Here is a 14985-nt window from a genome sequence, read left to right on the forward strand (position 1 = left end):
GTGCTGACCCTCCGACAGTGCGGCGCTCCCTCAGTGCTGACCCTCCGACAGTGCGGCGCTCCCTCAGTGCTGACCCTCCGACAGTGCGGCGCTCCCTCAGTGCTGACCCTCCGACAGTGCGGCGCTCCCTCAGTGCTGACCCTCCGACAGTGCGGCGCTCCCTCAGTGCTGACCCTCCGACAGTGCGGCGCTCCCTCAGTGCTGACCCTCCGACAGTGCGGCGCTCCCTCAGTGCTGACCCTCCGACAGTGCGGCGCTCCCTCAGTGCTGACCCTCCGACAGTGCGGCGCTCCCTCAGTGCTGACCCTCCGACAGTGCGGCGCTCCCTCAGTGCTGACCCTCCGACAGTGCGGCGCTCCCTCAGTGCTGACCCTCCGACAGTGCGGCGCTCCCTCAGTGCTGACCCTCCGACAGTGCGGCGCTCCCTCAGTGCTGACCCTCCGACAGTGCGGCGCTCCCTCAGTGCTGACCCTCCGACAGTGCGGCGCTCCCTCAGTGCTGACCCTCCGACAGTGCGGCGCTCCCTCAGTGCTGACCCTCCGACAGTGCGGCGCTCCCTCAGTGCTGACCCTCCGACAGTGCGGCGCTCCCTCAGTGCTGACCCTCCGACAGTGCGGCGCTCCCTCAGTGCTGACCCTCCGACAGTGCGGCGCTCCCTCAGTGCTGACCCTCCGACAGTGCGGCGCTCCCTCAGTGCTGACCCTCCGACAGTGCGGCGCTCCCTCAGTGCTGACCCTCCGACAGTGCGGCGCTCCCTCAGTGCTGACCCTCCGACAGTGCGGCGCTCCCTCAGTGCTGACCCTCCGACAGTGCGGCGCTCCCTCAGTGCTGACCCTCCGACAGTGCGGCGCTCCCTCAGTGCTGACCCTCCGACAGTGCGGCGCTCCCTCAGTGCTGACCCTCCGACAGTGCGGCGCTCCCTCAGTGCTGACCCTCCGACAGTGCGGCGCTCCCTCAGTGCTGACCCTCCGACAGTGCGGCGCTCCCTCAGTGCTGACCCTCCGACAGTGCGGCGCTCCCTCAGTGCTGACCCTCCGACAGTGCGGCGCTCCCTCAGTGCTGACCCTCCGACAGTGCGGCGCTCCCTCAGTGCTGACCCTCCGACAGTGCGGCGCTCCCTCAGTGCTGACCCTCCGACAGTGCGGCGCTCCCTCAGTGCTGACCCTCCGACAGTGCGGCGCTCCCTCAGTGCTGACCCTCCGACAGTGCGGCGCTCCCTCAGTGCTGACCCTCCGACAGTGCGGCGCTCCCTCAGTGCTGACCCTCCGACAGTGCGGCGCTCCCTCAGTGCTGACCCTCCGACAGTGCGGCGCTCCCTCAGTGCTGACCCTCCGACAGTGCGGCGCTCCCTCAGTGCTGACCCTCCGACAGTGCGGCGCTCCCTCAGTGCTGACCCTCCGACAGTGCGGCGCTCCCTCAGTGCTGACCCTCCGACAGTGCGGCGCTCCCTCAGTGCTGACCCTCCGACAGTGCGGCGCTCCCTCAGTGCTGACCCTCCGACAGTGCGGCGCTCCCTCAGTGCTGACCCTCCGACAGTGCGGCGCTCCCTCAGTGCTGACCCTCCGACAGTGCGGCGCTCCCTCAGTGCTGACCCTCCGACAGTGCGGCGCTCCCTCAGTGCTGACCCTCCGACAGTGCGGCGCTCCCTCAGTGCTGACCCTCCGACAGTGCGGCGCTCCCTCAGTGCTGACCCTCCGACAGTGCGGCGCTCCCTCAGTGCTGACCCTCCGACAGTGCGGCGCTCCCTCAGTGCTGACCCTCCGACAGTGCGGCGCTCCCTCAGTGCTGACCCTCCGACAGTGCGGCGCTCCCTCAGTGCTGACCCTCCGACAGTGCGGCGCTCCCTCAGTGCTGACCCTCCGACAGTGCGGCGCTCCCTCAGTGCTGACCCTCCGACAGTGCGGCGCTCCCTCAGTGCTGACCCTCCGACAGTGCGGCGCTCCCTCAGTGCTGACCCTCCGACAGTGCGGCGCTCCCTCAGTGCTGACCCTCCGACAGTGCGGCGCTCCCTCAGTGCTGACCCTCCGACAGTGCGGCGCTCCCTCAGTGCTGACCCTCCGACAGTGCGGCGCTCCCTCAGTGCTGACCCTCCGACAGTGCGGCGCTCCCTCAGTGCTGACCCTCCGACAGTGCGGCGCTCCCTCAGTGCTGACCCTCCGACAGTGCGGCGCTCCCTCAGTGCTGACCCTCCGACAGTGCGGCGCTCCCTCAGTGCTGACCCTCCGACAGTGCGGCGCTCCCTCAGTGCTGACCCTCCGACAGTGCGGCGCTCCCTCAGTGCTGACCCTCCGACAGTGCGGCGCTCCCTCAGTGCTGACCCTCCGACAGTGCGGCGCTCCCTCAGTGCTGACCCTCCGACAGTGCGGCGCTCCCTCAGTGCTGACCCTCCGACAGTGCGGCGCTCCCTCAGTGCTGACCCTCCGACAGTGCGGCGCTCCCTCAGTGCTGACCCTCCGACAGTGCGGCGCTCCCTCAGTGCTGACCCTCCGACAGTGCGGCGCTCCCTCAGTGCTGACCCTCCGACAGTGCGGCGCTCCCTCAGTGCTGACCCTCCGACAGTGCGGCGCTCCCTCAGTGCTGACCCTCCGACAGTGCGGCGCTCCCTCAGTGCTGACCCTCCGACAGTGCGGCGCTCCCTCAGTGCTGACCCTCCGACAGTGCGGCGCTCCCTCAGTGCTGACCCTCCGACAGTGCGGCGCTCCCTCAGTGCTGACCCTCCGACAGTGCGGCGCTCCCTCAGTGCTGACCCTCCGACAGTGCGGCGCTCCCTCAGTGCTGACCCTCCGACAGTGCGGCGCTCCCTCAGTGCTGACCCTCCGACAGTGCGGCGCTCCCTCAGTGCTGACCCTCCGACAGTGCGGCGCTCCCTCAGTGCTGACCCTCCGACAGTGCGGCGCTCCCTCAGTGCTGACCCTCCGACAGTGCGGCGCTCCCTCAGTGCTGACCCTCCGACAGTGCGGCGCTCCCTCAGTGCTGACCCTCCGACAGTGCGGCGCTCCCTCAGTGCTGACCCTCCGACAGTGCGGCGCTCCCTCAGTGCTGACCCTCCGACAGTGCGGCGCTCCCTCAGTGCTGACCCTCCGACAGTGCGGCGCTCCCTCAGTGCTGACCCTCCGACAGTGCGGCGCTCCCTCAGTGCTGACCCTCCGACAGTGCGGCGCTCCCTCAGTGCTGACCCTCCGACAGTGCGGCGCTCCCTCAGTGCTGACCCTCCGACAGTGCGGCGCTCCCTCAGTGCTGACCCTCCGACAGTGCGGCGCTCCCTCAGTGCTGACCCTCCGACAGTGCGGCGCTCCCTCAGTGCTGACCCTCCGACAGTGCGGCGCTCCCTCAGTGCTGACCCTCCGACAGTGCGGCGCTCCCTCAGTGCTGACCCTCCGACAGTGCGGCGCTCCCTCAGTGCTGACCCTCCGACAGTGCGGCGCTCCCTCAGTGCTGACCCTCCGACAGTGCGGCGCTCCCTCAGTGCTGACCCTCCGACAGTGCGGCGCTCCCTCAGTGCTGACCCTCCGACAGTGCGGCGCTCCCTCAGTGCTGACCCTCCGACAGTGCGGCGCTCCCTCAGTGCTGACCCTCCGACAGTGCGGCGCTCCCTCAGTGCTGACCCTCCGACAGTGCGGCGCTCCCTCAGTGCTGACCCTCCGACAGTGCGGCGCTCCCTCAGTGCTGACCCTCCGACAGTGCGGCGCTCCCTCAGTGCTGACCCTCCGACAGTGCGGCGCTCCCTCAGTGCTGACCCGCCGACAGTGCGGCGCTCCCTCAGTGCTGACCCTCCGACAGTGCGGCGCTCCCTCAGTGCTGACCCTCCGACAGTGCGGCGCTCCCTCAGTGCTGACCCTCCGACAGTGCGGCGCTCCCTCAGTGCTGACCCTCCGACAGTGCGGCGCTCCCTCAGTGCTGACCCTCCGACAGTGCGGCGCTCCCTCAGTGCTGACCCTCCGACAGTGCGGCGCTCCCTCAGTGCTGACCCTCCGACAGTGCGGCGCTCCCTCAGTACTGCACTGGGTAGGGTTGGCCTGGATTTCTGCGTGTCTTTCTGGACTGGGCCTCAAACGCAGAAATGTCTGACCCAGAGGTGAGGCGAGAGTGCTACTGTACCCCCCGAGCCACAGTCCCAGTCCATGATGTTTTTGTTGAGACAACTTTCTGAGGGAATCAAGTAGGGTCAAACAATGTGTTGTGATCAGAAAACAGTAGTGATGATGGCTTTAGGACAAAGTTGGTGAGGGTGTGGGGTGTGATGTTTCGGGGAGGGTGGTGGTGGTGAACCACCATTGGGCGAATCAAAACATTTGCGGAGTTGGTGGCGTGGTGGTAATGTCTCTGGACTAGTAATCCAGAGGCCCAGGCTAACGCTCTGGGGACGCGGGTTCAAATCCCACCCACGGTAACTGGTGGAATTTAAGTTCAATGAATAAAATCAGCAGTTGAAGCTAGTTTTGTTAATGAAACAATCATGGATTGTAAAAACCCATCTGGGCCACTAATGTCCCTTTAGGGAGGGAAATCTGCCTTCCTTACCCGGTCTGGCCTACATGTGACTCCAGACCCACAGACACGTGGTTGACTCTTAGCTGCCCCCCGCACCCCCCCCCCCCGTGAAATGTCCAATTCAAGGGGCATTTAGGGATGGGCAACAAATGCTGGCCTCTCCAGCGACACCCACACCCCATGAAAGAATTTGTCCAAACCCCAAACTCTGCCCCCACCAACCCGAAACTTGAAGACCCTAATAGCCCAAAGACACCCTCCCTGATCTGTCGATGCCCTGAAATCGCAGTCGGCCGACACAAATCTTTCGTCCTCCTGAATCTTAACGGTGAAAAAGTGGGACAGTTGAGTGGCCAGGTTCAGGTGTCTATTGTATTTGCCCTCTGAGAATTAGAGTCTAGATTACAACTCGTTAGAAGCCCACACAAAGAGGTTCCTCTCCAAAGTGCCTTGTCAAAACTTTGACTGCTCCGTGAAGTGGCATCACCTTGTTTTGTTTTTTAAAGAAAAGAAAAATCTGTGTGCGAGGGAGCAAATCCCTCTGTGAGCACTCCCCTCCCTATCTCTGTGCGCACCGGCATTGTCAGCAGTGGGGCAGCCCAGCCTCCATGTCTGAAACAGGAGGCGGTGTGTTCCAGCCTCGCTCTGGAGGTTTGAGCCCACAGTCAGTGGGTCGCTCCGCGATTTCATTGCTGGACGCGGGACCCGGACAATTCCACCCCCCCCCCCCCCCACCGCCCAGGCTGCAGAATTTCAATTCAATTCACTGGATAAATTGGAAATAAGCGCGTTATTTATCAGCGGTGACCGTGAAACTAGCCCATCGGGTTCACCAATGTCCCCGAGGGAAGTAAATCCGCTGTCCTCACCCGGCCTGGCCTACATGTGACTCCAGACCCACCCTTAACCACCCTCTGAAATGGCCCCACAAGCCGCTCAGTTTACCACATGGACTGGAGCAATTCAAGATGGTGGCTCACCATCGCCTTCTCAGGGACAGTTAGGGGAGGGTTACCCGTGCCAGTGATGCCGCCCTCCTATCAATGAGTTTTTAAAAAAAAAATCCAGGCTGACGCTCCCCAGTGTGAGTGCTGAGGGAGCGCCGCACTGTCGGAGGGTCAGTGCTGAGGGAGCGCCGCACTGTCGGAGGGTCAGTGCTGAGGGAGCGCCGCACTGTCGGGGGGTCAGTGCTGAGGGAGCGCCGCACTGTCGGAGGGTCAGTGCTGAGGGAGCGCCGCACTGTCGGAGGGTCAGTGCTGAGGGAGCGCCGCACTGTCGGAGGGTCAGTGCTGAGGGAGCGCCGCACTGTCGGAGGGTCAGTGCTGAGGGAGCGCCGCACTGTCGGAGGGTCAGTGCTGAGGGAGCGCCGCACTGTCGGAGGGTCAGTGCTGAGGGAGCGCCGCACTGTCGGAGGGTCAGCGCTGATGGAGCGCCGCACTGTCGGAGGGTCAGCGCTGAGGGAGCGCCGCACTGTCGGAGGGTCAGCGCTGAGGGAGCGCCGCACTGTCGGAGGGTCAGCGCTGAGGGAGCGCCGCACTGTCGGAGGGTCAGCGCTGATGGAGCGCCGCACTGTCGGAGGGTCAGCGCTGAGGGAGCGCCGCACTGTCGGAGGGTCAGCGCTGAGGGAGCGCCGCACTGTCGGAGGGTCAGCGCTGAGGGAGCGCCGCACTGTCGGAGGGTCAGCGCTGAGGGAGCGCCGCACTGTCGGAGGGTCAGCGCTGAGGGAGCGTCGCACTGTCGGAGGGTCAGCACTGAGGGAGCGCCGCACTGTCGGAGGGTCAGCGCTGAGGGAGCGCCGCACTGTCGGAGGGTCAGCGCTGAGGGAGCGCCGCACTGTCGGAGGGTCAGCGCTGAGGGAGCGCCGCACTGTCGGAGGGTCAGCGCTGAGGGAGCGCCGCACTGTCGGAGGGTCAGCGCTGAGGGAGCGCCGCACTGTCGGAGGGTCAGCGCTGAGGGAGCGCCGCACTGTCGGAGGGTCAGCGCTGAGGGAGCGCCGCACTGTCGGAGGGTCAGCGCTGAGGGAGCGCCGCACTGTCGGAGGGTCAGCGCTGAGGGAGCGCCGCACTGTCGGAGGGTCAGCGCTGAGGGAGCGCCGCACTGTCGGAGGGTCAGCGCTGAGGGAGCGCCGCACTGTCGGAGGGTCAGCGCTGAGGGAGCGCCGCACTGTCAGAGGGTCAGCGCTGAGGGAGCGCCGCACTGTCGGAGGGTCAGCGCTGAGGGAGTGCCACACTGTTGGAGGTGCTGCCTTTCCGATCAAATTTTCAACCGAGGCACCCGTCGGCCCTGTCAGTGGATCTAAACGATCCTGTGGCTGTTATTGGAAGAAGAGTCGGGGGTGGGTCGAGGGAGTAGACCCCGGTGTCCTGGGGCCCATATTTATCCCTCAAAGCAACATCAATAAAAAAAAAGACAGATGAGCTGGGTCATTGTCACATTGCTGATTGTGGGATCCTGCTGTGCGCAAATTGGCTGCCTGCAGTACGATGGTGAGCTCACTTCAGAGAGTGCTTCGCTGGCTGCATCCCCAGACCGTGGGAGACGGTGGTAGTGGGAGCGACAGTCGTGATCTCCGGCCGCTGAGACGCAGAATGACCTCTTGTTTTATTTTTCAGGTTTTGCTGGCTGTCTGTGTTTGTCACTTTCCACCTGCTGACCATCCTTCAGTGCTCGTACACGCACAGAAAGGTGAGTCGCCGTCGCCCTTCAACTCGCACCCGCTTCAGTCACAGACTCTCACCCTCCGCCCTGTCCACAAACAGAAGCACGGGTGGAGCACAAATACCTGAGAGGCTGGAAAATCAGGACTAAAAAGAAAGCAAGGGGGTGGTTGGGGGTGTTCTCAGTGGGAGGCTTAACAAGTTGTAAAATGGGCGGCGAGACCTGGCCTGCTTTGAGAATTGAACCTGTAAAGTGCGGTGATTTGAAACGCTCAGTGACAAAGCTGTACGAATTATTCCAGTCGCTCCACTCAGGGAAGGGAACCCTGCTCAGCGGCGACTCGATTGACACACATAAGACCCTGAGGGGGTCTTGACCATGAGCTGGGTGTGGAGAGGATGTTTCCTCTTGTGGGAGAATCTAGAACGATGGGGAGGCGGGGGTCACTGTTTAAAAATAAGGGGTTCGCCCATTTAGGACAAAGATGAGGGCGATATTTTTTCTCTGAGGGTTGTGACTCTTTGGGACTCTCTTCCTCAAAAGGCGGTGGAAGCAGAGCCTTTGAATATTTTTAGGGCAGAGCGAGATAGGTTCTGGATAAGCAAAGGGGGTGAAAGGTTATCGGGGGTTGGGCGGGAAGGTGGGGTTGAAGTGACAATCAGGTCAGCCGTGATCTTATTGAATGGCGGAGGAGACTCGAGGGGCCGATTGGCCTACTCCTGCTCCTAGTTCGTATGTTTGTATGTAGTCTATGGCTCTTAATGGCACTGTTTCCACTTTTGGGGGAGGGGAGACCAGAACTAAGGTGGGGGGGCGGTGGTGGGCATCAATGGAAGACAGTCGCTAATAAATCCCATGGGGAATTCAGGAGAAACGTCTTCACCCAGAGAGTGGGGAGGATGTGGGACTCGCTCCCGCGAGGAGTGGTCGAGGTGAATCGCAGAGATGTATCGGAGGGGGTAAACAGAAAGTGCTGGAAAAACTCAACAGCTTTAGTATAAGACACTGGACAGTCCTCAGCTGGTGTGTTGTGTCCAGCTCTGGGCACTGCATTTTGGAAAGGACATGAAGGCTTGGAGAGAGCTCTGAAGAGGTTGATGAGAATGGTTCCAGGGATGAGGAACTTCCGTTATGAAGATAGACTGAAGAAGTTGGGGACTCTTCTTCCTTGGAGAAGAGAAGGCCGAGAGGAGACTTGATAGAGGATGTTTCCTCTTGTGGGAGAACCTAGATCGAGGGGTCGCTGTTTAAAAATAAGGGGTCGCCCATTTAGGACAGAGATAAGGAGAAATTTTTCTCTCCTGAGAGTCATGAGTCTTTGGAACTCCCCTCCTCAAAAGGTGGTGGAAGCAGAGTCTTTGAATATTTTTAAGGCAGAATCATGAGGGACCTGGACAGGGTATTTAGGGGGAAACTCTTCCCATTGGCAGGAGGATCAAGAACAACAGAGCACAGGTTTAAAGTAATTGGTCAAAGAAGCAAAAGAGATATGAGAAAAAAACCTTCTCAGGCAGCGAGTGGTTAGGGTCTAGAATGCACTGTCTGAGAGTGTGGGGAGAACAGGGTCAATTGAGTGGTTAGGGTCTGGAATGCACTGTCTGAGAGTGTGGTGGAGACAGGGTCAATCGAGTGGTTAGGGTCTGGAATGCACTGCCTGAGGGTGTGGTGGAGACACGGTCAATTGAGTGGTTAGAACCTGGAACGCACTGCCTGAGGGTGTGGTGGAGACAGGGTCAATCGAGTGGTTAGAATCTGGAACGCACTGCCTGAGGGTGTGGTGGAGACAGGGTCAATCGAGTGGTTAGGATCTGGAACGCACTGTCTGAGAGTGAGGTGGAGACAGGGTCAATCGAAGCGTTCAATAGGGAATATAGGTGATTATTTGGAAAGTGCCAACGTGCAGGGTTGCGAGGAGAAGGCAGGAGAATGGAAACAGGTGAAATGCTCATTCGGAGAGCTGGTGCAGACACGATGGGCTGAATGGCCTCCTCCTGCGCCATAACAACTCTGTGATTCTGGGGAGGGAAACAGAGTTGATGTTTGAGGTCAAGGAGGTTTGTTCAGAACAGTTAAGGGAAAGCATTTAGAGGGGAGCTGGATAGACAAATAAGGGAGGGAGGAGCATAAATATACGGGTTAATAGATTGGGATGAAGTACGGTGGGGGAGGACTGTGTGGGGAAGGAGCAGATGGGCTGAATGGCATCTTCCTGTGCTATAAAATTCTATACATACCCTCTGAATTTTCCAAGCTAACAAAGTCTGTGGCCTTTCAGGGTAGCTAGGGGTAGGGAGGAAATTAGCTCACCCCACTGAGGGGGGCAGGAACCGATCCCTGGGCAGCTGAGACCAATTAAAGCCCGGGCCGCGAGCGCCAGCAGACTATTCAGGCACAGGAAGCATCGTGCGCAGAATTATTTCGGTTTAAAATAACAGTAGAAAAGTCAGAATGAACTTTACACCTGAAAATTGGAACCGAGCGAGCTATAAACTCAGGGTCATAAAGAGAAAAAAATCTCAGAGGCTGAAAGAGAAGCCAGAGGGGTTATAAAGTTGAAGTTTAAAATAATTTGTATTTACAGCAGCTTCCCTGTGCGTATTCCTGGGGGGTGGGGGGGCTTGTCTTTTGAGGAATGGTTGGACGGGCTGGGCCTGTATCCATTGGAGTTTAGAAGAATGAGAGGTGATTTTATTGAAACATATAAGATCCTGAGGGGACTTGACAGGGTGGATGCTGAGAGGGTGTTTCCCCTCGAGGGAGAGACTAGGACCAGGGCACACTGCTTAAAAATGAGAGGTCTCACGTTTAAAATGGAGATGAGGAGAAATTTCTTCTACGAGGGTCATTGCCCTGTGGAACTCTCTTCCCCAGAGAGCAGTGGAGGCTGGGTCTTTGAATATATTCAAGACTGAGTTGGAGAGATTTTTGATCGACCAGGGAGTCGAGGGTTATGGGGGGGGCAGTGGAGTTGAGACACAACCAGGTCAGCCATGATCTTATTGAATGACAGAGCAGGCTCGAGGGGCTGAGTGGCCCACGCCTGCTGCTATACGCTTGCTCCAAATTCCTAGCTGTGCCTCTAACGTTGTAAAAAGTCCCAAGGTGCTCCACAGGGGGGTTACCAAATAGAATTCAACATCAAAAGTCTCGGTCAGAGCGCTCGGTTTTAAGCAGCTTCTTAAAGGAGGAGGGAGAGAGAAGAAGAGAGAGGGAGAGACAGAGGGAGAGACAGAGGGAGAGACAGAGGGAGAGACAGAGGGAGAGACAGAGGGAGACAGAGGGAGACGGAGAGATTTAGGGAGGGAATTCCAGAGCTCAGGGTCCCCCCCAGGCAGCTGAAGGCACGGCCGCCAATGGTGGAGCGATGGGGGTAACGGGCTCTCAGACGAGGGTTCCAGCAGCATGTCAGCTGACGCCTTGGCAGGGAGAGGTCAGCCGAGCCGTATTGCCGATGTCCCAGTCAGCTTCCGGGGAGGTTTGCCTGCCCTCTCGCGCAGCAGGTGACATTCTGGGGCTGGCCGTAAGGGTTAACGCCACGTTACCCTAACGACAGCCAGGCCCTGGGCCTCCGTGTGGTCACTTGCTCATCCTCTGCCGCGGGCCTGTAGTTAGTGGGGGACGGTGGGGCCCGGAATCGTTAACTGGGAGCCTAGGAGGGTCCTGCCGGATCGCAGCACATTCTTTTTCCGCCAGCTCGTGCCTCCTGTGGCCTGAGTGGGAATGGAGGGCGTAAACTGGCTGCGTTACCGAGCCCCCTTCGTGGATGGACAGGATGCCCATCTCCCTCTCGATCGACCCCCCCCCCCCCCCCCCCCGCCAGATAGCTTATCAGCCAGGGTAGGATCGCAGCGATTCCTGGGACTGGTAGGAACTGGAAGGCAAATTGCACTCGCTTCTCCCTCTGGGGAGGAGTGGGGACGAGAGGGAGAGAGAGAGGGAGGGAAGGAGGGAGAGAAATAAAAGGCAGCCCAGACCATTACCCTGGGCCCGTGGATCACTGGTCCACCGGCTGTACCACGAGACCATCCACCGCCTCTCCGACAGAACAGTGGGAGGGAAGAGGCATAAAGGAGGGAAGGTGACGAGGAAGGAAGGGGGGGGTGGGGGGGTGGGTGGGGGGGGGGGGGGTGGTGGGTGGGTGGGTGGGTGGAGAAAGCCCCTGAGGGCTCGCTAACTGTGCCAGAGGCTGGAGGGAGGGAATTCCGGAGCTCCGGGCCCCCAGGCAACTGAAGGCACGGCCGCCAATGGGTGGGGCGACGGGGGAGATCGGGGGGATTGAAAGAGGCTGGGGTTGGAGGAGCGCAGAGACCTCGGTGGGGGTTGTAAGGGTGGAGGTAGGGAGGTAGGAAAGGCTGAGGGCTGCGGAGGGATTTGAACGGGGAGGGGGGGTGGGGGGGGAGGCGGTGGGGGGGCGGGGGTGAGTTTTAAGATGGAGGGCTAGCTTGACCGGGAGCCAGCGTGGGTCAGCGAGAGCACAGTGAGTTATGGGAGGGGGGGTGGGGGTGGAGAAACGGGACCCGGTGTGAGATCGGGATACGTGCTTCCCTCGGCCCTGAACCGAAATTACGACCTTCCCTCTCTCTCTCTCTCTCTCTCTCTCTCTCTCTCTCTCTCTCTCTCTCTCTCTCCCTGCAGGTGCCTCAGCGGAAATCGAGGCAGGCGGTGGAGGCACAGGAGACAGCGGACGGTATTCCGGGGGTCTGGAGCTCTTGGGGCCCCTGGTCAGCCTGTTCCAGTTCCTGCGGGATTGGAATCGCCCAGCAGAGCCGCAGGTGTGTCCCGCAGGAGCCCGAGGGCCAGAGGTGGGCTCTTCAGCCAAGGGGGCCGTACCCGCCGCCTCGGCCCTCCCACGGGGAAGGCCAGTACTCTGGACGAGCCATCTCCGCACTGAGGCCCACTTACTCCCTCCACGTGGACAGCGAGCCACCAACCTTCTCCCGTGGCCAGTCCCCGACACTCCAAGCACAGCAAGAGCCCGCCGGCTATCAGCAAGGGGAGGCGTCCAATCAGCACTCTCTCCCGCTGTACGCCGACCAGTTTGCGCCCAATCAGCCAGAGGATGGCGTTTTCAGGCACAGGCAGCCAACCAATGGGGAATCGACGCCACACCAGCGATACAGACAGCTGTCCAATCGGGGATCAACCCCTCTTTACCGACAGCACCAACCGTCCAATCATGACAGGCAACAGCTTGCAGCCAGTAGGGATTTGTCTTCGTCTTACGGGGTTCAAAGCCTGATTAATCGAGAGGCCAGTCCGCTCTATACCCCTGAAGGCTCATCCTATCAAGGCACAGGTTCACAGCCAAGGCAAAGAAGTCTGGCCAATTGGAGAGCTTCGACAGGAAACAGAAGGTCTTTGATGATCAGACAAGAGTTACGCTCTTCCAACAGGTAGGCTCCCAGCTTGGCAACACCTCGATTTTCAGATCCTCAACATTGTTTAAAAATTCCTCCATCGTTTTACTCCCTTCCTTTCCTAGCCCACTTTGTATCTCCATAACCTCCCCTAGATCCTACACCCCTCCCTCTCTCTGTCACCTCCTCCAGCTTCTTCACCCCTCCCTATCTCTGTAACCTCCTCCAGCCCCTACACCCCTCCCTATCTCTGTAACCTCCTCCAGCCCCCTACACCCCCTCCCTATCTCTGTAACCTCCTCCAGCCCCTACACCCCTCCCTATCTCTGTAACCTCCTCCAGCTTCTTCACCTCTCCCTATCTCTGTAACCTCCTCCAGCCCCTACACCCCTCCCTATCTCTGTAACCTCCTCCAGCCCCTACACCCCTCCCTATCTCTGTAACCTCCTCCAGCCCCCTACACCCCCTCCCTATCTCTGTAACCTCCTCCAGCCCCTACACCCCTCCCTATCTCTGTAACCTCCTCCAGCTTCTTCACCCCTCCCTATCTTTGAAACCTCCTCCAGCTTCTTCACCCCTCCCTATCTCTGTAACCTCCTCCGGTCCCTATAACTCCAAGATCTCTGCTCTTCCAATTCCGGCCTCCTGTGCATCCCTCCGATTTCCATCGCTCCACCATTGGCAGCCGTGCCTTCAGCTGCCTGGGACCCTAAGCTCTGGAATTCCCTCCCTAAACCTCTTTCTCTTTCTCTCTCTCTTGGTCTCTTTTCTCTTCTCTCTCTCTCTCTTCACTCCTTTAATATTGACCTCTTTGACCAAGCTTTTGGTCGCCTGTTCCTAATATGCACTTTTTTTCGCTCAGTGGGTTGGGGGATATGACGATTGAAGTGGAGAAATAAAGGTGGTTCCTTCTTCTTTTCCTGATCCTAAGGCTTCCCATGTGGAGTTTGTAACCGAGGGCAATTTGTGTGAGGTTGCTGAAAATCAGACATTGTTTAGACCATAAGACATAGGAGCAGAAATTAGGCCATTTGGCCCATCGAGTCTGCTCTGCCATTCAATCATGGCTGATAAGTTTCTCAACCCCATTCTCCCACCTTCTCCCCGTAACCTTTGATCCCCTTACCAATCAAGAACCCATCTATCTCAGTCTTAAATACAATGACCCGGCCTCCACAGCCTTCTGTGGCAATGAATTCCATAGATTCACCACTCTCTGGCTAAAGAAGTTTCTCCTCATCTCTGTTCTAAAAGGTCTTCCCTTTACTCTGAGGCTGTGTCCTTGGGTCCTAGTCTCTCCTACTAATTGAAACATCTTCCCCACGTTCACTCTATCCAGGCGTTTCAGTATTCTGTAAGTTTCAATCAGATCCCCCCTCATCATTCTAAACTCCATCGAGTATAGACCCAAAGTCCTCAAACGTTCCTCATATGTTAAGCCTTTCATTCCTGGGATCATTCTCGTGAACCTCCTCTGGACCCTCTCCAGGGCCAACATGACCCCCCCTGAGATACGGGGCCCGAAATTGCTGGCGATATTCTAAATGTGGTCTGACCAGAGCCTTATAAAGCCTCAGCAGCACATCCCTGCTTTTATATTCTAGTCCTCTCGAAATAAATGCCAACATTGCATTTGCCTTCCTAACTTCCGACTCAACCTGCAAGTTAACCTCAGGAGAATCCTGGACTCGGACTCCATTTGCACTCCGGATTTCTGAACTCTCTTCCACACTGAGAAAAAATTCTATGCCTCTAGTCTTCCTACCAAAGGGCACAACCTCACACTTCACCCCCCATGTTATATTCCACCTGCCACTTCTCTGCCCGTTCTCCTAACCTGTCTCAATCATCCCAGCACCCGCAGTTTTTCTGCTTTTATCTCAGTGGTTAATTGACTGCCACTTCTCTTCGAGGAATGCCTACCTTGAAGACGTATCGCTCTTCTCTCCGACAGGATTTCCATTTCTCTCTTTTGCCTTGTTCACCTTCATTGCTTTCCATTTCTCTCCTGGTGTTTGACGAGGCATTTACTAAAACCCGCTTTCACGGCCATATTTCACCTGTATTATCACATTCCTTCACTAACATCACCAACTTCAACACCTCTTTGTCTTTTTGTCTATGACATCTTTTGACAATCTCCACCTGTCACTGGCCCTCTATCCAGCTCTACCTGTCCCACGTCCCACTTCCACTTCCCCCACCCTTAAACCAGCTTGTATTTCACCTCTCTATTTCTCCTCAGTTCTGTTGAAGAGTCACACGGACTGGAAACGTTAACTGTGTTCCTCCCCGCAGATGCTGCCAGACCTGCTGAGTTTTTCCAAGTATTATTTTTGTTTTAAATCCTCCCCAATACTAACCTGTCCCTCCATCTACCTTTGTATCACCTGCAAACTTAGCCAGGATGCCCTCAGTTTTTAAGCTGATTACCTGTGATGTGTTTGATTTTTTTTCATACATATATATATTCACACAC

General features: G+C 58.6%; 1 protein-coding gene across 1 annotated transcript in view; it reads left to right on the plus strand.

Moving 5' to 3' along the window:
- The window catches only part of LOC121272930 (thrombospondin type-1 domain-containing protein 4-like), a 173103-nt gene that overhangs the window by 19711 nt on the left and 138407 nt on the right, over positions 1-14985 (plus strand). Inside the window, exons 3-4 of the mRNA XM_041179807.1 lie at positions 7104-7176; positions 11785-12542. Coding sequence (XP_041035741.1) covers positions 7104-7176; positions 11785-12542 — 831 coding nt within the window. The remainder of the gene's footprint in view (positions 1-7103; positions 7177-11784; positions 12543-14985) is intronic.

The sequence above is a fragment of the Carcharodon carcharias genome, chromosome 36 (assembly GCF_017639515.1).
Source record: "Carcharodon carcharias isolate sCarCar2 chromosome 36, sCarCar2.pri, whole genome shotgun sequence".
Lineage (NCBI taxonomy): Eukaryota > Metazoa > Chordata > Chondrichthyes > Lamniformes > Lamnidae > Carcharodon > Carcharodon carcharias.